This window comes from Podarcis filfolensis (assembly GCF_964270895.1).
Source record: "Podarcis filfolensis genome assembly, chromosome: 5".
In the NCBI taxonomy this organism is placed as follows: domain Eukaryota; kingdom Metazoa; phylum Chordata; class Lepidosauria; order Squamata; family Lacertidae; genus Podarcis; species Podarcis filfolensis.
Window position 1 is genome coordinate 52,896,079 of NC_139608.1, and position 24,539 is coordinate 52,920,617.

At 41.2% G+C, this 24,539-nt stretch overlaps 1 protein-coding gene and 1 long non-coding RNA gene across 3 annotated transcripts in view; one reads left to right on the top strand and one right to left on the bottom strand.

Annotated features, from left to right (window-relative positions):
* Positions 1 to 24,539, top strand: part of PLPP4 (phospholipid phosphatase 4) — an 87,850-nt gene that overhangs the window by 22,143 nt on the left and 41,168 nt on the right. For both annotated transcript variants that reach the window (XM_083617074.1, XM_083617075.1), the window contains exons 2-4: positions 7,673 to 7,781; positions 17,748 to 17,838; positions 21,560 to 21,623. In XM_083617074.1, coding sequence (XP_083473200.1) covers positions 7,673 to 7,781; positions 17,748 to 17,838; positions 21,560 to 21,623 — 264 coding nt within the window. The remainder of the gene's footprint in view (positions 1 to 7,672; positions 7,782 to 17,747; positions 17,839 to 21,559; positions 21,624 to 24,539) is intronic.
* LOC310763999 lies at positions 1,496 to 17,165 on the bottom strand. The gene is made up of 3 exons (XR_014548956.1): positions 16,957 to 17,165; positions 3,412 to 3,518; positions 1,496 to 2,069 (listed from the first exon to the last, which is right to left on the bottom strand). It is a non-coding gene; the product is annotated as an uncharacterized lncRNA (long non-coding RNA).

Sequence of the window (24,539 nt, forward strand, 5' to 3'; positions counted from 1 at the left end):
TTGTTTGTTGGGGTGCCCATTTTTTGGAAGTGGGTATTGTCTGCTTTTTTGAGGTGCTCTTGATCATTTCTTAGATTTCTGAATGTGCCCCTGTTCCCAGAAGATTTGGGGACTCCTGAACTTGAGGGTGGGTGTTTTCAGCTTCTTCTGAGAAAGATATCTTTGGTTACAGCTGCTGCACTCACTGTCTTTGCATAGCGATGTACTATTTTAGCATTGGGCTGTACCTGGAATGCACTTTTATGTTTTGAATCTCATTTGACTTGCCATTTAGTTTTGATTGGGCTTCCTGGATTCTTGACCCATGCTTTACTACCTTTGTCATCTAGACTGCCTCCTACTGCAAACTATATTATCTATTCCCAATAGTTGTCATTACTGCTGTCTTAATATTTGGTGTGGTTTTGGTTTTTTTAAAAAGCAATCCCTAATTACAGTGTGGCTAAGAATAAAAATGAGATACTAGATCTGTTCATTTCTGAAACGAATTTTAAATTCTTTGCATGGTGTGTTTGCTGAATATTAAGAACCCTCTGTCCCTTAGGACAATCAAAGGCAATAGAGGCTCATGTTTGCTTTATAGACTGTTAATCAAAACTGAGAGTAAACACTGCATATTACTTTGTTCAGAAACCTATCATGCAGCATTTCCCCTTTACGACACAGAAGCCAAAATTTGATTTGCAATAGTGTTAACAGCCTGGTCAAACTATAAATCTTACGGTTTGCAATAAGCCTTTGTAGTGCATGAACACAACAAGTATACTTGATGAATATTTGTTGAAGTGTGGGGGAAATCAGGATAATTATTGATGCTTTCAATTATTTAGATAATTGCATTCTAGACTTCAGTGGTTTTTCAGAAGAACAAATACTGCTGTATGGGTAGGAAACCTGTGGCTCTCCAGCGTGGAACCTACACACATATAAAAAATGCTGTGGAAATCTTTAAAAAAAAATGTTTTGAAAAATACATTGAATTTGGCATAGCTGACTGTGGCCAACTAGTGTCACATTTGTATATTGCACTTTACAACACATTTAAAATGTTTTATTTGCAGCTTATATCTGGGTCCCAGGTCTTGTTTGTCCTATCAGTACCAGCAAAAATAGCCAAAGGGTCAGGACAGGGAAGGTGTAAGTCACCAATTTTCCACCCCTGAAATAGAATGTGTTGCTGGAATTTAGTTTTTTTCTTCTCTCAGGTCTGGCAAGCATCTTTCTCTCCCCATGCTAAATCTATTGTCTTCACACCCTTCTGATATATATCAGGAGTGAGGAATCTCTGGCCCTCCAGATGTTGGACTTCAACTTGCAACAGCCCCAGCCAGCGTGGCCAATGGTCAGAACCGATAGGAGCTGTAGCCACAGATTCCTCACCCCAGGAAAATATGAAGGCAGCAGGGTAGGCATGGACAAAGCAGTCTCTTCCTAAGCTATGCCACTTTTACACGTGCACACTCATAGGTTTGTTCCCTCCAGTTTTCACATGCCCGGAGGAGAGTGAAACCTAATGGATGACTGCATTCTGATCCATGCATTAGGCCAGGTGATGTGGGTCAGGACAGCTTCTAGTGGAATTTGCAAAACATGAGCTCCTCAAACATCCTTTGGACAGGGATCCACAGCAATAATCGGTGTGATGTGTCTCCCATGCAGCTACCTTGGGAACTGTCCAAACAGATTCTGACCTTATGGCCATTTATATGAACTGCCTCCTCTGTGTGGGGGCTATACATACAGAAACCGTAATGTGTGCACTCACATAAGGATAGACCTGCTGGATCAGACCAGTGGCCCATCTAGTCCAGCATCCTTTTTCCACAGTGGCCAGCCAGATGCCAGTGAGATCCACAAGCAGCACTCTGAGCTCAGCACCATCTCCGCTGTTATGGTTTCCAGCAACCAGAATTCAGACGCAGAGGAAGACTGAAGCCATAAGGGTTAGTAGCCATCACAGTGGTTCGTTCAGCATTCATCCTATGGGCTTCTGAAGCTGGTCCATACTCTCTGCTCCATTGAATCTGTTGCAGTCTTTATATATTTGGCGAAGAAGGCAGAATGTTGCCCTGTAGAAGTGGGGGACATTGTCAGTGCCAGCTTAATATTTTGGTAATAGCATTCTGTTTATTTTATTGCACCCTTCAGGCTAATGAATTGCAACTGTCCTGAAAACAGCCTCCCTGCTATGGGGAGTCTTTGCGCTCAAATAAAAGCAGTTTATTTGAGCCGCACAACTGGTCAGCAACATTTTGTTCTGTTTAATAGAATTCCTCCAACTTCCATGTGGTAAACAGGATGACAGTGATAAACACCGGCATTTGTACTTATCTTGCCTCACCAATGCCCCTGACTATCAGCTTCTGGCCTCCTTTTGGGTTGGCTTTTCATCAAAGCAGCAGTAAGGAATTTCATATCAGTCATTTATTTGCAGAGGAACTAGAAAGAGGTTCAAAAACCATTTTTAAAAAGTGGTATTTTAAATATGCATGAAGGTGACATAAAGTTTCTTTTGTGATGCAAAGGTTCCTTAACGTTTATGGTGGTTATTTTCAAGGCATGAAAGGTGAGGTTTAAGTAGTGAAATAAAAGGAGGGAATTGTTGGTAATGTATTTATTCAATTTATTGAAAAGCATTTAAATGAACTGCTTAATACTTTTAAAAATCTCTAAGTGGTGTACCCCAGATTAGGATACGGGTTGCGCTGTGGTCTAAACCACTGAGCTTCTTGGGCTTGCTGATCAGAATGTCAGCAGTTCGAATCCCCACAATGGAGTCAGCTCCCGTTGCTCTGTCCTAGCTCCTGCCAACCTAGCAGTTTGAAAGTGCACCAGTGCAGGTAGCTAAATAGGTACTACTGCAGCGGGAAGGTAAACAGCATTTCCATGTGCTCTGGCTTCCGTCATGGTGTTCTGTGCGCCAGAAGCAGTTTAGTCATGCTGGCCACATGACCCAGGAATCTGTCTGTGGACAAATGCCAGCTCCCCATAGTCGCCTTTGACTGGACTTAGCCATCCAGGGGACTTTTACCTTTACCTTTACCCCATATTATATTAGGAAGTAATCTACAATACATGTATCATTTTTATTTAGTAAAGAAGGCTTGCTACACATCTTTCATGAGTGGAACCTCTATTCCTCTTTTTCCTTATGTCAGGAATGGGGAAGCTGTGGTTTTCCTGGGGTATGTGGACTACAACTTGGCAATTGGTCATGCTGAGAATGGGACTCCATTTCCCATCATCCTTGGCATTTGGCCATGCTGGCCAGGGCTGATAAGTCCAAGTACATCTGGAGGCCCATCATGGCTCCTTCATTCATACCAAAGGGTGTCTCTCAAAAGGGTTCTTTCTGCGATGGAGTCCCTTGACTCTACTTCTACTTCCAAATTTGATATCTAGGCTCGAGACCTGCAAACATGTTCTTTCCCATCCTTTAGAGTCTTTCCTGTTAAGATCGTCTTCCTCAGTTAGCCTTGCTGTGCATCCTCTCACAGATGGCCTCACTTTGCAGGTGGCTGTGGGAGGAAGGAAGATTTGAGAAACTTGTCCTCTAGACTGTTCTCAAGTTAAATTTGTGGTGATATCCTTTCGAGAGGCTTGCTATATTCTGGAGGTAAACTCTCTGGGAGGTTTATGTAAGAAGGTGCAGCCTCAGGCAGATGGAGACTGAGGCTGGGTGCATTGTGTGAAGTAGCTAACATGAATATGATGAAATAAATGCTAAAACTACCTTCTGATTGTTAAATAATTGAAACATCAATTATACGGAAGAAATCAGATATCTGTCCTCACTGGTTCATCTAACAAACTTATCCAAGCCTGTCCCTTAACTATGGTCTGAGTCTAAAACCTTTCACGTTGGGTCCTCCAGCAAAGCATAAAATAAAAAGCACAGAAACCCAAACCAATTTTTATAAAACGTGGCAATCTTGACTTCCAATGGTATTTCTGAAAACTCTGTACTTTGGGAAAGTCTTATTAAAAAGCACTAAAAGTCAGCAAATATTGTTCCATTGGCTTATTGGCACCTGTATCATAGCTTTAGATTTGAAATGTTTGCTCATAGCCTTCAGCAAATACACATTTCCATGCCAAACTGTACAGAAAAGGGCAAAAAGAAAGAACACCAGGGTAAGTATTTTGTTTCTGATGACTGATATATAGCTGGAAGCCTACATATGGTATTCTGGATTGGAGATTCTGGATGAAATACAAAGACCTTCCTATTTTCACTGAAAAAAGAAAAAAAGAACAAAGGCCAGACTTTCCTTTGTGAAAGTCTGTTGAAATATTTTCTGGTATGTCTTTGGGAGTAATCTTTGTCTGAACTTTCCTGAAGGAACTCTGGTGTGTGTGTGTGAATGAGGAGAGGCAAGAGACACTTAAAACTTATGAAAACTACTTTTTTTTTTAAACTAGAATCCCAAGATCCACCAACTGGAGCCTGGTGCAAAAGAAATAAAACCTGCCCAACAACAAATATTCACCTATACTGTCAGCAACTTAGCACATACTCAAAGATGTGTTCCTCTTCACTGATCCTGCAGATGCAATAACAACTGACTTTGCCAAAGCCATTGTTTGGGTTTCACGATTTGATGGCTGCTTTGAAAATGTCTTCTGGAAACTGCTGGCTGCACTTCTGACTCTTTCTTGCTTAGGGCTTGTTCACATTTCCACCAGTTTTGGCTTTGCCCTGCTGCTTGTTCCAGGAAAACCCGCCCTTTAGCACTAAATCAGAACGAAAGGCAATTTTGTGGAAAATGTGATTGCTGTTGGTTCCGATTCAGTGCTAAACGATGGGTTTTTCTGGGGGAAAGTGACTGGGCAAACGGAGATGTGATTAAGCCCAAAGTTCCAGCCACATCTACAAGGTTGCTACATCATTAATTAATACTGTGATATAGCTATTGCCATAGACTTTCGATCCCTGTGAAGTGTTTGGCAGAGGGTGTTTGTTGTACTAAGGGTTTCACTATAGGACTTCCAGTTCTCCTTCCAGTGACAAGAAAAAGTAGAGTAAATGGCGCGCACGCACACACACATTATAGCTTAAAATACAAAGAAATACATCAGTAAAAACAAAGAATCCATCAACAGCATCAATAAAACAGAGGAGTGCAGTGTATGTTATGAGCCAAGTTTGCACCTTCTGGACAGCCCTTTGCTGAGGAGGGGGGCAGGGATTGCAGGGTAGGTGATATTACCGAGAAGGTCCACTAATATAATTCATACACTACAGCAGAGGTTCCCAAAATGAGGTCCATTGACCACCAGGGGCCCACAAGCTTCATTCAGGCCCCCAGTGATGACTTTGGTATCTAGCACAGTGCACTACAAATGCAAAAAAAGAGGCAAAAAAGTGGTTTGCCGAGACCTCCAATAATTGGTCTGTAGAGTTTAGGAGCCACTGTACTACTGAGTTCATATATGCACAAGTGTTGACAAACAGCATGAAATACATCTGGTCTTTTGACGGGGTGTGTGTGTGTGTGCTGTTTTGTTTTTTGGATTTGCAGCTAAGTCTTCAGCAGGAGTTTCTTTTTCTGTTGTGACTCTAGTTGATTATTGTTCGCTTTCATCAGGTTAATTTGCCTGTTCCCTCCCTCCCCCGCATATGGCTGAAAGACATAATTTGAACATTTTACATAGACGGAAGAGGAAATGTAGAAGGAAGCAATCTGACAGTATTTAAATGCAGTGGATTTTGTTGGTGTGACTACATTTACTTTTTCTTTATAAAACAAAATGGAACGTAGGCCTGAAGAAACTGATGAGCTGGCATGCCGAATGCAGCATGCATTCGAGCATGTCAGATGCATGACAACGCCTCACCCTTTGCTTTTGTATTCCCAGAAAAGTAGCAAACCCAGTATTTTTAATGAGTCTTTGGGTCACTTTGGCTTGCTGGGCCACAGCTTGTGCAGGCCAGCCTGCTCAAAAACGCTTCTGAACACATATTTTAATAGGCTTTTCACCCATCCAATGCAAGACTGGGAGGTAGGAGGGAACAAAGAGATCACAGGTGGGGAATCTCAGCCCCAGAGGGTGAATGTAGCTTTCCAGGGATTTATAGAATTCAGTCCAGGCTATACCACTCCAGGCTACAGTCCTCTTTGGCCCTGGACCCTCCTCTAGTTATTTAACTTGACTAGACTGCGTCCCTGATCTGTGATAATACCTCTTGATTGCTTGGATAGAGAATGAAGAGTTGTGTCTGTTGGGCCACACCCACTGTTGCCGCGCCCGCCATTGGTTTGCAGATCTGAGATGCATGAGTGTGAAGGGCTGTGGCTGTGTGGCAGAGAATCTGCTTTGCATGCACAAGGTCCCAAGTTCATTGCCAGCATCTTTAGATTGGCCAGAGCCTTGCCTAAAACCCTGCAGAGCCATTGCCAGTGAATGTAGACAATGACTGGACTAGATGGACCAGTGGTCTGACTCAACCTAAGCCAGGCTCCTGTGTTTCTATGTGTGGACATTTGTAGCAGCTTTGACAGATGTGTGCCTCTTGGGGGTCAGTTTACATGTTATGGTTGCCCTGTGCAAGCTCTTCAGGTAGTTCCAAGTACAGTAGTACCTCGGCTCCCGAACGCCTTGGGAGTCGAACATTTCGGCTCCCGAACAAGCAAAAACCAGAAGTGAGTGTTCCGGTTTTTGAACATTCTTTTGTAAGAACATCCGATGGGGCTTCCGCGGCTTCCAATTGGCTGCAGAAGCTTCCTGCAGCTAATCAGAAGCCGCGCTTTGGTTTCCAAATGTTTTGGAAGTCAAACGGACTTCCAAAACGGATTCCGTTCAACTTCCGAGGCACGACTGTACTCTCTAAGGCCAAACAAAGGGGAAGCAGGTGTAGGAAAAGGTCCAGAATATTAGATTGCTGCCCAACAAATTTTGGAAACGAGATTTCTTCAATGGGGCAATCCTCCTTAACAGTTCGGCAAAGGAGGAAGCTAGAGTACTATATTTTCGCAGCTTGCTGATGAGGAAGTTTGCTCCTGAAGAACAAATTTGTTATTTTCCAAAGTGTGTTGGGCAACAATAAAATACTTCGGGCATTTTGTCTTTGACTCATTGCTCTTAATACTGTCTGTCACTGCTTTGTAAGTTTACCACATAACTCAGGTTTTTTTTCTTCATGCTGCTGAAACCTTCTCATTTTGGACAACAGTGGTGTGAGGAAAACTCCAGCTTGTATGGTATAAGGAACTAGAGATATAAAGCAGTGAGTGGAGTACCATTCATGTAACATGACTTCCACTTCTTCTACTTTTCCTGCAAACTGTAAAAATCTGCTCTGGAGAATCCCCTAACCCATTTTAAGGGTGTTCAATGAGAGGTTGCTGGGGGTAGGAGGGGAAGTTCCATTGCACAAGTGCAACAGCTTCATTGGATGCAACTCATAATATGTATTCTGTTTTCTTAGTCTGGTTTTATTTTGCTATGTTTTTGTTTGCATATTGTAATATAGAATTCACCCTGGACTCTAGAGATGGGTAAGGGTAAGAAGGGAGATAAACAAACATTTTCTGCCTTGTATTTGCTTGCACTTGATTAAACAATGTCTCTCTTTCAATATGGCAAGCAGGAATCTCCCGTGATGTACTTTTTGAGGTCTTTTGCTCCAGGTACATGGTGAAACAATGTGTTCTTTTATTGTTTTGTTTAGTTTTACAGAATTTTTGGATCCATTCCAGAGAGTTATTCAGCCAGAAGAGATCTGGCTCTATAAAAACCCTTTGGTTGAATCTGACAACATACCTACACGCCTCATGTTTGTAAGTACTAGAGATTTAATGATTGTTTGACGGCTGTGTGAGGCTTGTTTGATGACTGTGTGTTAGCTAAAGCGAAACTGGAAATGAGTGCATTTTTAAAAGAACAGTTACGTTCGCAGGCTGCAGTGAGAACATAAATGGAATATGATATTATTTGCATGTTGGGGTGAAGGACAGTATGACATTTCTTTAAGCCACCCTGTCACAAATTCTGATTGATTGATGTTCTCATTTTATAAATTGTTGACTGCCAGTCAAATTAGGTTTATTCAATTTATATATCACTCCCTCTCCAGAAGTTCCAAAACTCATTTACAACCAAAGATTGTGTGTGTGTGTGTGTGTGTGTGTGTTAGAAGAGCATTATTTGAAATAGATTTAACCATACAATATCATATCATTGGTGCTGTTCAGATGCCCCAGGAAATAGAAAAATGTCTGCCTGCAACCAAAATTGTTGGTGCCAGTCTGCTTTCCCTGTGTCAGGTAAACATGGACCCCAAAGCATTTTAAATATTGATGTAATAGTGGTTTTAAATCAAAGCAGGCTTCTGGAACTCAAACAGTTGCTGCTAAACACCCATCTCTTGTTCAATATCCACCACATCTCCTCCCCAACTTGTCAGTTTCATCATTGCCATCTACCACTTCCTTGGAGGAGTGAGAGAGAAATGTGTCCTTGCAGCAGTTAGCCTGATGGTCTGTCTAACCTACTGTTCTGATCTTTTCCCAGTGCAGATGGCAGGAGAGTAATTCTAACAGGGACTGGGCCAGAATGCTAGAGGGTTCCCTGGTTTTCTTCATGGACTCTGTGCCATCATGCTATCTGGCTTTCCAGGCGATATTACCAAGTCAGTTTGGTGTCTTTCAGCTGGAGGACCTTGCTGTGTACTGCAAACCTGTTTGCTGAAGGAGATGACAGCCCATACTGTATGCACCACATGCATTTGCCATGTGAGGTGTGGGACTGCCATAAGTTCAGTGCCAGCCAGTAGGCCTGAAGTATATAATTGTTTTCAGCACCAATGGATGTATTGAGCAGGCAGGCTAGCTTTTTTTTTTTTTTGGTTCGACATTGCTCAGACAAGTTCTGCAACATGGACTCAGTCCTCTGGATTCCTATTGAAAAGGAACAGAAGTGTTCTGTGTTCCTTAACCTTTCATGAGGCGCATGCATAGCTGAGGTTGCTGCAAAGGATATACATGCAGGGCCAGCCCTACCATTAGGCAGAGTGAGGTGATTACCTCAGGTAGAATATATGCCAGGGACAGCCCTATAGCCATTTATCCTGAATCACCATTCATTATGTTCTGTTAGAGATCAGAGCTGAGTGCACCATTTGCACCCTCCTCACCCAAAAAACACCATAGCCTGTATGGACAAGATCATGTCACCAGCACTGAAGTAATATTGAACTTGTTGATCTTCTGTACAATGTTGTCTTCTGTACACAGAATGGCTGGCACTATCTTGTCCTTTACCTCAGATGGCCAAATTTTTGAGGTCAGCTCTGCATGTATACTTTTTTTCATGGCACTTCTCTCTTTAATAAGCACAAGTTGTCAAGTGGGAAAAGATTAGGCCTGTATTTGGGCCAAGCCCTCCTAATACATAATGTGCCCCTCACTTCTGACATGAGCCATAAGCATTTTGTACTTGGGTGTCGTAGATAGGTATGAATCTACTCTCTGACTGGAGAGGGAGGTAAAATCTTGCAAATTCTGTATACTGATGTGTTGTTCTGCACTTCAGGAGCAAAACATTGCTTCCTTTCATTTCATAGCAGTAAGGCTGCCCAGTTGTCCACTGACTTTTTTGTTTAAAAGGAAAAGGGGGGGATGTTTCAGTTCAGCAGTGACCTATTAAAAATACTATCCAGGAAAAATATTATCCAGGTGGCCCTAAATGAAAATCAATATTTTTCAGCACACACATTAAATCTTATCTGATAGTGGGTTTTCCTGAAGTAATGAGAGGGCATGAAGTGCTTTTCTGGAAGGTTTGTACAGCTCTGTATCTTTCAGCTGCCAGGATAGATAATGAATGTGCTTGATTTTAAGAAGGTCTTGCCCATGAAAGCAACCACTATCCAGGAAAATGTCACTGGCAGGACAGAAAACATTACCTGGAATTATATAGAGGAGATCTCATCTAGGCTTATCTTATGGATTTTATTCTGAGGAGAGATAATAACTTGTAAAAGACAACCAATTAGCATTGGCTCTTGAAGTGGGGTGGGGAGTACAGAAGAATGTTTTAGAGTTGCACACCATAGCATTGTATTTATAATTACATTTTATGGGTGCGCATATACACAAAGTACTCTTATTCATTATGCTATTATGAGTTGGTTGCTGTCAGGGCTAGAACTGACCTTGGAGTTAGAAGAAGAAGAGAAGAAGAGTTTGGATTTGATATCCCGCTTTATCACTACCCGAAGGAGTCTCTAAGCGGCTAACATTCTCCTTTCCCTTCCTCCCCCACAACACACACTCTGTGAGGTGAGTGGGGCTGAGAGACTTCAGAGAAGTGTGACTAGCCCAAGGTCACCCAGCAGCTGCATGTGGAGGAGCAGGGAACCGAACCCGGTTCACCAGATTACGAGTCCACCGCTCTTAACCACTACACCACACTGGCTCTCCACATTAGGCAACCTTATGTGGCTAATTTGTAAAGATGGGGCTTTGCTATAGCAGTTAATGGAGGGGACAAGCATGCAGGGATCTCTGTTGCTGGAAAATAGCATAGTTAAGACAAAGGACAGCAAATCTGATACTATGTAAGGAAAGGAAAGGAAGATATGTAGGGGAAAGATGGTACAGGTCACAAAAAGATTTAAGGTAGCTTACCATTGATTGCTTTAACTGATCTGATTTTTAATATTTCTATGCCCCTTTTTCATTCAGATGAGTCCCAAAGTGGCTTAGAAACAATAAATAACAATAACAAAATGGAACATCACAAATACAGCATAAAACATATAGAGTAACAGATCATCAGTGAAACAATTGCAATTTATAAAACTCTGTTAACAAAGCAACAACTAAAAAAAATAAGCTGAATGTCACAATCACAATTAAAGCAAAAGTCATGTCATACGATTAACGAGTCAACACAGCATTTACAATCTATAGAACAGTATTAACAACATCAAGAAAATAGCAACCAAAAGATAAACTAAGCACTGTTGAGTTCATACACCCACTGGAGGGGGAGGATTTTTGAGTGGGAAAACTTCAGGGGGAAGTATTGAACCTGCTGCTCTCAACAACTTGGCAGTGTTGCTCTACAACTACATTTCATTAAAAAAAGGGGGGGGGAGAACAGGGAGCTCTAATCATGTCCTGCATACGTCAACCATATGTCAGGAGTGCTCTGGTGGTGTTTCCTGCTTGGCAGGGGGTTGGACTTGATGGCCCTTGTGGTCTCTTCCAACTCTATGATTCTATGAAAGGGAAGCCCATCAAAATTATCAGGACCATTATGTGCTCCAGACAAATTGGCAGCCCATCCCCACATGGCTTCTTCTTTTCTTTAATGAAGGAAAAACACCTGGACAGCCAACCACAGATCTACTGCAATAATGTGTAGTTCAGCCCTCAGGCAGTTTAAAGAACAACAGAGGGAAATGTTCTGTGAATTCCCACATATATTAATAGGAACTCAGGAGAGGGCATTGTGTATGATTGCCGGTGGCTAGGAGACCTGTTTTAACCTGCTTGGAATACCTTTTGAGCAGCTTTCTTTATTGAAAGGGCAGCTCCACACTTCACGTTACTGAGGTCATCTTCACAAATCATGGTTGCTGCAGGAAATGCTGGTGTTACTAGTCTAGGTATGTGCAGCAATCACACGATTAGCCTTGTATCTGTAGTGTTCTATTATTACTATTTACTGGATTTATATACCGCCCTATACCTGGAGCGGTTCCACAGCCCAATCTGTTTCAAATCTGCTCTGTGTCATTCCAATTTGATTTGTTATTTGGGTCCCAGTCAGATTGGTTAAATCCAAAGCTCTATTTTGGCCCTGTTGGCTATAATGTGGAATCTTAAAAAGGCTATAACTTTCCCCTCTTTACACATAAGTGGTTGACATTTACTTGCAAAGGAACCCTTCCTGAGTGGATTGTGCCAGCCAAATTTCAAACAAATTTATCATGGCATTTATGTGTTGGTGTTTTGTATTTTAAAAAAGACTTAGCCTCTTCTATTTTCTGCCAGAATTGGATGCTCTCTGAAGGAATGAAGCCTGCCAAATTTCAGAAAAATATGTGGCAGCGATTTCCCTGCAAGGGCAGACTTTTACCATTTGAGGATGAGAAAATAGCAGACACATTCCCTCTCTCACATTGTTTTGGGCAATCATTTTGAAAACTGGGGACATGAGGGAACATTCATACATGGTGCCTGGGTACCAAAGCCACAAAAGTCTGGAGAAATAGGTCCACTGGCTATTGTGCTCAGTGATTCCACCTTTGCAGTAAAAAAATCCCAGAAAAGTTAGGGTTTTTTTTCCTCATCACTCTTCCTGGAAGTACCCTCCGTGAAGAAAAAACAAAGTGCTATGATTCTGTTTGTAAGAGGGGAAAAAAAGAATGATTGGGGGAAAGCAGGTCACCCCCATAGTTTAACCCAACCACTTTTGTTCTGCTTTCCCAGCCATAATTATAAGGAGGAGGATCTGTGTGTTTCCTTCAGCATCCCTCCTCTAAATAACTTTGATTGGAGTTCACTGGGAGAATAATTCACTGTGATTAAAAGGTAGACCTGCTTGTCAAAACAAACGACCCAACTTTTTCTTTCTTGACTGCTTGACATTTCCCTAGTCAGCTTCATTTCATTTCTCAGGAAAGCAAAGCAAGGCAGTGGGTAGGGAGCTGGGAGTTTGACTTTATGTGCAAAAAAGAAGGAAAAGGCAGCAGAGTCTCTCAGAAGTTCAGGAACTCCCTGATCCACCTTGACACGCCTTGTTAACATGGATCACCTCACATTATTCATATAAACACACAGAGTCGATGCCACACCGCTATTATACACAGCTCAGAATCCAATCTCAATTATATACACAAACACAGGTTGCTTAAAGATTTATAGCATTAAAAAATATGATTTATAGCCATTGTGGAAAAGCTAACTCACCAAACGCATTTATCCAAGGGATAATCAAAGACAGGCTCATTTGTCTGAATGTGGTACAATGCAATTCTTTATACAAATAAGAGACCAAAGAGGCAGAAGTTTCTTCCCCCTTAACAGCCTGCAAACATTTGGAATAATAATATTTTTTAAAGATGCACGCACATGCATCTATGACGTTCTCATGTGTCATGTTGTATATGGTAACTGGATGGTAAACACAGGTGCAACCTTGTGATGTGTGGAGCCTACATAATTGCAGCAATGGAGAAGGCTTCCAGAACTTATGTATAAGGAAAGTCTTATACATGCTTATCTGGGAGTAAGTCCCATTAAATGCAATGAGACTTTCTTCAGAGTAAACATACACAGGATTTCACTGTAAGTCTTGTTCCAACTAATTGGGCCTTTTGAATTTAGACTTACATTTTATATCGTAATCCCATCTCAAGACAAAAATAATCCTTTCTGCGAGAGTGGCAGGAAGAAGTTGAAATGATGAATGGTAGCAGTGTCCCAGCACTAATGAAGCTTATGAGGCTTGTGATAAGAGTGATGGAAGCTGTGGGCAGTGGCATATTTCACAGCAGACAAGGCCCCGTGCATTTCCACTTACCAGACCTCTGGACTGTAAATCAGCCCATTCCCTTATTTTTTGGAAGCAAGAACAGGAACACTGTCAATTCTTGGAGAACTGAGCCCAAGTAGAAACCCCCCACACACATCATGCCATTGCACAGAAACATTGTGGCTGAAAAGCAAAAATCTCTAATCCCTTTGTTAACAAGGAACAGAACATAAGAACGTAAGACGATCCTGCTGGATCAGGCCAGTGGCCCATCTAGTCCATCATCCTGTTCTCACAGTAGCCAACCAGATACTTGTGGGAAATGAGCAAGCAGGATTTGAATGCCAGAGCACTCTACCCTTCTGTAGTTTCCGGCAACTAGTCTATATGCTTCTTGAAACTCTCAAAGAAACACTTAATAGGTCAGTGAGAAAGGACTTGCGCTTGCAGAAACCATGCTGGCCCTGCTTCAGCAAGACTTGTTCTTCTTGAACATGCCTTGATAATTTTATCTTTTGTAATGCTTTCTATGATTTCCCAGAAGAGATGTTAAGTTAGCTGCTCTTAAATTTCCCATATCTTCTCTGGATCCCCTTTTTATTAATTGGTGTTACATTGGCCAGTTCTCAGCTATACAGACTGATCTTGAGGACAGATTACATATTTTCATTAGAAAACGAGCAATTTCAAATTTGAGTTTTTAAAGAATGGATGCCATCTGGATCTGGTGTTTGGTGATTTTTAATTTTGTCTATTAGGCCGAGAACATCATCTCTTGTCACCACAATTTCCCTCAGTTGCTCAGACTCCCTTCCTGCAAAGGATTCATTCAGCTTCTCCACAATCTCCTTATTCTTCTTTAGCATACCTTTGACTTCCTTTCCATTAGAGGATCCGGCCCCCTCCCTAGTCAGCCTTCTGCTATTAATGTATTTAAAGAATTGTTTTATTGTTGGTCTTTTAGAATTGTTTTATTGTTGGTCTTTTAGCTGCTTGCTCCCCCCCCCCCCGCCCAAAGTAATAACTACCTGACTCTGCCAGTTAATTACACTGGCATCCTAGCGGTAACAGGGCCAACAACATGGTTGCTTTTAAAACAACAACACTAGGTTGCATTTTTGTATATCACTAGCATGAAAACCTATTCAAAGCAATATGAACTGCCTTGACATCCTTGTGCCAAGCTTTGCTTTGTCTATGGCAGCAAGGGATTCCTTGCTTCTTTTTTTTTTTTTTTGAGTGGTGTTTTTTTTTTTTATTAAATATTTATTGGTATTTTCAAAAAACAAACAACAAACAAAAACAAAAAAATAAACAAAATAAAAACAACACAAAAAAGCATATTCGAAACTAAACAGAAAAATAGAAAAAACACATACAGTTTCTGATACTTATTTTCCTCAACCTTATTTCTCAGACCTCCTCACACCTCCCCTTCTTGTATTCCAATTTAAATTGTCAATTCAGCAAGTCCTTAACTTATTTCTTCACCTTAACTTAAACATTTATTCTAACATACTGTTATTTTACTTTACTTCTTTTTTCCATTTCCTCCATTTATTTTTAACAACCTTATTTTCACTTAATTTAAAAAAAGAAAAAAAAAACCAATTTCACCTTATTAAAATTACACATCAATACTTATACCTCATTAATTTATTCTTAAACCTTTTTCCTAAGGTCGACCAAAGTTTCCCTTCCATGGTTTACCCAATTTCCTTACCACTAACAAAATATAAAACAAACAAAGCAATGCAAATTATCCTTATGTACCCTTTGGATTCCCAACCTCCACCCACCCTTCTCCCGGTTCCAGTCCCCAACCAATATCCATCAGTCTTTATATTATTTATTTAGCCTGGAGATCTCAGGTCCGAGGCCCTTATGTCTCTCTCAGTTCCTTTCTGCCGGTCTCTTTGATAGGCCTTGATGTTAAGCCCCAGGTCTCGGAGGGGCTCCGGCCCAACAGAATCGGTGTTGCTTCTAGCCAGTCCTCCATACTTAAAAGCAAAAGCAAAGCCTATGGGGTATTCCAACTCTTGTTTCAAATTTCTTTCAAATCCAAATGTCCCCACAGCTCCAGCTTCCACCTTCAACAAATTTATAATCCTCAGGTCTTCAGATCTCCTCAAAAGAGGATCTCTCCATTTTCCAAATTCCCAATCAAACCAGGCTTTCTGCATCCAGTTTTTATTGTCCTTTTTTATCATCATGTCAGGCCTCATATTGTAGCTCTCCTTTGACTCCTGCAAACCTCCATCTCCTCCTTCATTTTCTTCAAAAAGAACATATTGCTCCATCGTGTCTACGCTTTCGGTTTCATTTATTTGTTCAGTTGAATAGGCTTCCTGTTTCAAATCCTTATCAGACTCCAAGCTGTTGTTTACTGTCCAGTGTAATAGCGATACCTCTGTAGACAAAGCATCGTACTCATCTTGTAAGTTTCCCAAGAGAACCAGTGCTCTGTCCAATTCTGCTTGGAATTTAGACACTCCAGCCATTTTTGTAATGTAGTATCCTTGTTACCCCTCTAGGGGGATTTAATTCCTTGATCTTCCTTTCAGCTCACAAACCAAAAGTCCAGTTATTTTGTATCAACCTTATTTTCAACAAGTTATCCCGAATAAACCAGCAAAAACAGCAGAAACAATGTTCTCTTTTTCCAGCTGACAACTAGCTGACTAGCAGCTCACTTGACAGCTGTCAAAATCTTCCATGCAACAGGCTTTCTCATCGGACGTTCCCGGGTCTAGGGGGGGGTGTAGTTTCAGCTCCCAAAATTCTTTTTATCCTCCAGAATATCTTCTTATAATGTCCAAACCGTGAGGTCAGGATCTTTTGTTAAAAAAAAGCAAGAAACAGATTCTCTCGACCTTAGCTGCCCAGTCCTTTGCTTTAAATTGTTTACAAAGAGGGGGGGGGTGGACTTCCTTTTTAGCCCCTTCCCGCTCGTTCCAAATCCAAAATAAGAAATTTTTTAAAGTTCCAATCTCCGTATTACTCACGGGTTGATGTTTTAGGATCCAATCACTCTTAGAAGAAGTTGGCGCTCTCTGTCAATGGCTTGCGGCTTCACTCCGTAGGCGAGGGAGTTCTCTCAGCACCACGCCCCACCCTGCCTCCGTTCCGAAGCCTTTAAAAAGGCTCCGTCGCGGATTGGGGGGGGCGCAAATGGTGCCCGCCGAGTCTCTGTGTTCACAGGCATCCGCGCCTGTGATTTTAAGGGTCCCCGCTTCGCCGCAGCGGCCAGACCCAGACGCTACGGAGCCGATTCCCTCCGGAGCTCGGAGGGAATCCGCCATTCAACAGTGGCACCAACCCGGAAGTGGGGATTCCTTGCTTCCTAGGAGAATGCAAAAATCATACAGGCTAGTTTACTATTTAACTTTGCAACATTATTTTTATAGTATACTATCTATCGGAATAGATCCTAATGCTGCAAACATTTAGGTGCATTACCATACATACCAGGCAATAAACGCATACATCAAGGATGCATGGATGCTCATGCTCAAGCCTAAGGAGACTGCTGATTTCCTTTCTGTCTGCAGTTCCTTATCCACACCAAATGCCACTCTGCCCCATGCTTTCCAGCTTGGGTTGGGAGGAAACCAACCATGATCCTTGCCTTAGAGTTTCTCCAAACCCAACAAACAACAAAATGTAGCCAATGTTTGTTCTTGGCTTACTGATTCTGGTTTGTTGGAGGGAAACAAATCATGTTCTCTGGGTTGGACATAATACTTAACCAGGGATCATGGCTTATTTCTCCCTGGTGTGACTGGGAAGTAGTGCAAGTACCCAGTTTGGTGTGCTCATGGGAAACCATTAACTATGGTTTACCATGACGTACAAACTGGACTGTCATGTACACACAGAGATTCCACACATTTGGGGCTTACAAACAGTGTAGCTATTTCTGGGAAACACTCCTGATCTGCAGCTTAGTAATCTGTCCTCTTTTAGCTCTTAGTTTCCATTTTAAAAGCTGACACATTTTAAGTAGGGCTCCAAGCGATTTATATATCAGTTAAGATTAGAACTAAGCCTCTAATTTTTTTTTTTTAAATTTTTTTTTAAAGCATGTGTGCTATTTGGCTACTGATAGTGATCATGCAGCTTTGCTCTAATCTAGGGAACTCGCTGGAGATAATTCAGCCAGATCATCTAAATGAAGCTAACTGGAAATTATTAATTCCATGGGGCTGATGGAGAGAAGATGCAGTAACAAATGATGCCTTTTTATATCTCTCTCATAGGCCATTTCATTCCTGACACCTCTGGCTGTAATTTTTGTGGTGAAAATCATTCGACGGACAGACAAGACTGAAATTAAGGAAGCTTTTTTAGGTAAACTGAAAATCATATTCTTGCTTTTTTATTTGTTTTTTATCGGAAAGCTATTGTTCTCAGAAAATGTGGGAGGAACATTTTTATTTCCTTCAGGAAGCATGAGTCAGATGTTCTTATACCCTTAAAAGAAAAAGTAAAACGAAAACAACCAACATTTCCTGGGTTTTGTTAGACAAGAGTTTTTATTCCTCTTGAAACTTGTGTTCATTCCGGCACCTTAAAGTCAGCAGAAATTACTGATAGAGCAGTAAAGAACAGGCAAAGGTGAGAGGAGTGGGCGAAAGCTATGTGGCAGTGGAAGGTTGTATTAAATAGTGTTTCTTTCTGTCCTTGGGGAGATGAGCAGCATTGTGCGTGTTTGAATTTCTGCTGCAGCTATTTGGAAGAAGCCTACATTTCTTCTTGTGGTAATTGATCTAAAGAGAAAGAGTGAGAGATTTCTAAACTTTCTAAGTGAGCCTCACACCAAAGCCTTATCATTCAGTCTGCCAGGCAGTTTTAGGCTAAGCCCGGCAACCTTTCCCAGGCCCAGCATCATATATGATAACCAGGCAGAGAAAAGTTCAAGCCATGGCTTTAAACTTGAAGCTGCAGTGAAGACAAAAGAACTTGTAGTACACTCTCAAGTCTTCGTTTGCAGCCAACACTCTGTGCTTTTTGAACTGGGTGCCTATCTGACTATCTGACATCTGAAGGCAGCCCTGTTTAGGGAAGTTTTAAATGTTTGATGTTTTATCATGCTTTTAATATTCTGTTGAGAGCCACCCAGAGTGGCATACAAATAATAATAATAATAATAATAATAATAATAATAATAATAATAATAATAATTTATTATTTCAGCAACCTCTGAAAGGCTTAAGGATCCCCACACCTGGTGTGTACACAAAAAAACCAGGAGTTCACTTAGAGTCCAAATCTTCCTATGTATCCCTAGTTTGAATTAATCTTGGGAATAAAATGGATCTTCCTTTGCAGGTGTCATTTGATTTCAAGGAAGAAAGGATTGTTCTCTTTCATTTGAAGCCAAAGCAGCTATCATGCTAGTGGCATCCCCTGTCAAAGTAGCCTGTGGACAACTGGGGACTGGAAAGATCTAGTCACCTCCCACTACACTCCATCAAACCAGTTCTATCCCTCCCTTCTACCCCTTTCCACTCTATTTTGCCCAGACCACCAGAGTTACATGTCCCTTCCTATTACATTAGGCTTTTCAGTGGCTTTGCTTTTTAGCAAATCTTTATGGCCTCCCCAAATGCTACACAAGGAAATAGACACATTTGCTTTGAGCAGCCACTGAGGACGTGCTCTCATGCCCCTATTTCAAAGCACCTACTTGAGTCATCTGAAGTATGAACATAAACAAGAACTGTGGGTGGAAGAGTTCCAATTCCACCACAAAACTATTGACATCCCCTGCTCATTTACCGTTCATAGTTATTTTCTTCATACCAGCTGCAAAGCTGTTTCATGGAACTTGTTCCTTGGAATGGCACATATTTAATGTCAACTTTGACCCTTCCAGCACTGTAGCCTTCATTACTTGGGTTGTCTACCTCTGTTGCAAAAAAGGATACTTTCAATCACGAAAGTGTGAAGTGCCTTGCCACATTCTACACAAGAAAGCTGTTTCTTAGGAGCTGTCCAGCACTTTTCTGCTGGCGCATAAAGCTTGAAAGAATGCTATTCATACGGCAACACCTTAATTTATTTCTGGCTCCTCAAACCAGAAGCATCTCAAGGTAATACCACAGACTTGTGCTGCGACATTCTTGCACTTCCAATGAATCCTTTGAGAGGCAAGTAACCCTTAAAAAACGATTGTTCAGAAATTTTCAGGACAATTGAATGACTTCAGATAATTGCTGGATGACCCTGTGCTTCCTTGCCACCTAACAGTGTTGCACAGTGCTATGACTCTGCAGAAAGGAACACTGAGTAACAAAGCCCTATAAGTTTGTCAACAGAGGCCATGAAATGCTGTTCTTTAAATAGTATTGCATAAACAGGCCTTTTTATACTAGACAAAATAATTTGTTGTTGAGCAAGAACTCCATGACAAGTGAGAAACCACACATATTTTGCTCAAAGATGGGGAATACTAAGCTATTGGTGGGCTTTTCTCTCATACTAGCACAGTCCTCATGCCACTGGATATGCAAGGTTCCAGGTGTAGTTAGTTCAAAATATACATAAGTCTCACTGTGTGGCCTTTTAAAATCATCACCTTGAATTAGAGAGCCATCATGAGATTTTAAAACAGGCACCCCCAAACTCAGCCCTCCAGATGTTTGGGGACTACAACTCCCATCATCCCTAGCTAATAGGACCAGTGGTCAGGGCTGATGGGAATTGTAGTCCCAAAACATCTGGAGGGCCGAGTTTGGGGATGCCTGTTTTAAAACAAAACACAAGACCTCATGGAGCAAGTCTCACCTGAGTGATCTATCTCAAAATATTGCAGGATGCTTTTTAATCAAAGCCACAAGGCAGTTGGGGAGAAGCTTTCTTTCACTTTTAAGGATCTGTAGGTCTCAGCACTTGGCAGTTTTCTGTATAACTTTTCTGTATGCTAATGAACTGACCAGCATCCCCTGCTTGTCCTTTTGGTTGGATCGGTTGTTGCTTCTTTGATTGCTGGCTTGCTGGGACCCACATGCTTTCTCCTGTCCACTTTCCTCTTATCTCCTTGACTCAGTACAGGGCTGACCTTCCCAGTGTAACTTTGGAATCACAACCCAGCTTCCTAATTGGTTAGTAGTGTTACTTTATTTAGATATTTATAAACCATGTTTTTATAGGAAAGCTAGCAAGGTGATATGCAACCTGAAAACATGGCACAAGAACAGGGACATTTGATAAAAGCTGGTTGGAGAAACAATGAGACTTTTAAAGACCCGCTAAGCAGTACAGTGTTTAAAAGATGAGAAAGCATGGATGACTCCTGCCACACCTCTGTTGGTAAGGCATTTGACAGTTACACTAAAGGCTCAGTCCCTGTTAAAGGCTGGCCAAACCTCAGGAGTGTGGGAGACTACCCAACATACCCCAGAAGATCTCTTATTGAGGTAGAGCTTAAGAAATCAGGAGCCTTATGGGCTCCATCAGTGCTATATGTGTAATTGGAACCCACCAAAAAACCTATCTCACCAATAAAGAGGCAACTTTAAGACACAAACCCACGATGCAAGAAAACCAAGGAGAATTGGGTATTTGAGTTGTATCTGACTACTGTAATTCATACTCAGAGGAGATCTACTGAAATGACTAACTTGCCCATTGATTTTAGTGTGGGTTCTCTGAGAATAGCTTGTATACAATATTTCAGTTTGTAAACCACCCTGTGATTTTTGAAGGAAGGGAGATACACACACACACGCTTTGAATATTTACAAGCTATGAGTTAACCTTACTAAAGACTCTTATTTCAATCTTCTTCTGAGTTCTCAACATATTGAACACCTAAAATGTATGGTTGGAATTCAACATCATGCTAAGGAGATTGTTCCCTCAGTGCAAGCATTTCTGCTTCACAGGAGGGATGATCTCCCTTCTCTATTCTGAGGGTTCTTCTGACCTTCTTGAACAGATTTGGGGAGGGAATGTGGAGAGGAGAGGGGTGGAATATCCTGTTGCACCAGTGCAACAACTGACTTGAATCTGGCTCTATATGCTGTTGTTCTGGGTTATTATGTTCTTGTTTCATTTTGTTTTTTAGCTGTTTCCTTGGCTCTTGCTTTGAATGGAGTCTGCACAAACACTATTAAATTAATTGTGGGGAGGTAAGTCCTGGAATATTCCAACTGTTGACTTGAGCTTTGCTAACTGTCAAGTAACCATGAACTTCTGAATGGAAATGGTAATCAGGAAGTTTACATAAATAAAAGTTAGTACAAAGGTAGTGTAATGATTGCAGCACCTGTCCTTGTAGAATAGGAAACTGCTATATAAAGGATGGAGATACTAATGGCTTGTTCTAACAGTTCTGCTATTCTTTAGAAATATCTAGTATGTGTGGGCTCAGTAACACATCTGAAGGTATTAATCTTCTGTACCTGAAATCGTTCATTGTGCATAAGCAGGAATAATGCAGTCACCTTATAAAACAGTATTCATATCCAGCATTCCTTCTTCCAGTAACTACCTCCCATGAACCCTTTTTTTGTATGGCCAGTGTGGAATCACAACAATTGTTTTAAATGCCCAATAGAATGAACAATATAAATGGAGTTATAGTTACAGGTAGGTAGCTGTGTTGGTCTGCTGTAGTTGAAACAAAATAAAAAATTCCTTCCAGTAGCACCTTGGAGACCAACTAAGTTTGTTATTGGTATGAGCTTTCATGTGCATGCACACTTCTTCGGAGGTGCAGGTATTCAGATAGAAGCTATAAAAAACAATCTGGCAGCCAGAGTTCCACCCCCCACCCCCACATTTTATAATCCTTGAAAATAAAATCTCATGAAAATAAGTTTCAGCACCAAGCTCATAGTCACACTGAAAGGTTATGGACAGTTACTGTGGAATGGACTGGACATAGTTAGATTTCTTCCTAGAAGAGCATTAGGCGTTTTTGCTAAATAACTAGTAGCGAGAACATAAAAGGTCAAAGAGGAGGTGTCACTTAAATGATGGTTAAGGGGAATGTAATTTTAATAGTTAACAACTGCCTCACAGAGAATGTGCAGAGGAATTGTGGCACATTGCTTGGTCAATATACAAAATTTTAAGCAGGGAAATATGCATTAATCAACTGAATTTTGTATATTTTCTTGTCATTTATGCATAATCCCCAACAGGCCTTTTGAGATTATTGTTATGTATAATATCAGATAGAGGGCCTGATGTCAAGCTCTGTGCTTCTCCTGCTTCCTCCATCCCAGTTATTTTGCATTCAACACTTACTGCAGCAATATATCTTAACTCAGCTTTGGGGAACCTTGGCTGTCTAGATCCACCTTCTCCAACCTGATGTGCCTCTAGACTTTTTTGGACCACAACTCCATCAGCATGGCCAGTGGTTAGGGATGGTGGGAGCTGTAGTCTAAAATATCTGGAGGACATCACTTGTAGAAAGCAGCTCTAGATAATGCTGGACTACAACTCCCAATAGGCCTCACCATTGACCAGGTCCATAGGTTACTCATCTTTGTTTTATCTTACTCTCTTCCTTCTCTCTGGTGTGTGAAAAGGGGTCATTACTAGGAAAGCGTAGGCTTGGTTTGTTTTCCTTACATTAGCTTCTCAGGGTTAATCAGTTTGAATGGATCAGGGATGTGGTGGCCAGCGGGCTGGGAAGACCCATGACATTCACCCATGGTTTTGCATCAGTTTGTCAACATCATGAGCAATAGGAGGGTGTGGTGTTTTTTTCACCACTTCTCTGCCCATGAATTTTGATAATGTGCACTCCAGTGATTCATTAGGAGTTGGGCAGATAAAAGCTTAGCTTGCTGAAGATCGTTAATATTTATGAACAGTTGTCCCCTGCCTTAATGTTTCTTCATTCTTGTTTCTGTGTCTGTGAGATACATACTGTTTCTATAAATTGTTGTTTACATATTCAGCTTTCTCTGGTGTCTCTTATAAAATAGTGAATTTTTGGAGGAGGGTAGGGATCCATAATAATTTTTAGATTCACACCAGTCTGTCTCTCTCTTTTAGCTTTGTTTCATAAGCTGAAATCTCTGTCAGCTTCAAAAGAAAGACTTATAACAATCTGGAATTTAGTTGTGCTTTCTGCATGACATATGGGCCCATACCACAATTTTCTCCATTTCCCCCTCACACACAGTTCTGGGCTTTTCAGAGATGAAGAAACTGAGGCCCCCAGAGATGATGTTGGACTACAGCTTTCTCATTCTTGACTGATGGTCATGCTGGATGAGGGTAATGAAAGCTGAAGTCTGGCAGTGTCTGTGTTGGTTTGGTAAAAGGGAAAATAGATATGATAGAATAAAAAGTGCATTCCCTGGATGCCTAGATCCAGGTTTGGGGCAAGTACTCTCTGGTGAGAACCCCAGCAGAGATTTAAAATAACAAAATATGCAAGAAAATAAAGTGTGGAAATATAAGACCTTTAAAATATCACATTCTAAATTGCTCCCAAATTTCTCCACTTCCCTTAGCATAGAAAGAGACCACACGTTTGGTAAGTTAGAAATGGTTTACTTACAAACTCTTCAAAGGTCAGATTCAGGTGCTACTCCATACAGCAGCAAGAAAAGACATGCAGCTTTACTTAGGTTCCAAAAGTCGTAAATGCTTCTAAATCATTTGTATAAAAACACAAAGATGGTTTGCTTAAGCCCCACTGTCTAAGCTTGGATGATCTAGTTTAGACTTCCTTACTGGTAGGGTTCACATGGTGGAAAGAGAGAGAACAAAGTGTTTAGTAACTCTCCCTCCCAAGGTGAGAAGTTGTGACCTAGCAAAGCCTGGCAGGACAGCTTACTCTATGGTCTTAACCCCTTCATGCATTAATTAGAGTTAAGCTTGTCGGCTATATAAGGCTAGATAAATCCTACATTCTGGAGGACTACAGGTTCCCCTTCCCTGATATATATAGTAAATGTACTTTAAAACTGAACTATCCAGTTAATTTTCTAAAGAAACTGCTCTGCACTCTGATGCTCATCTATTTCTTTACCAACACTATGTAGTAGGCTGTTAAGAATTCCTAACAACTTTCATGGCCA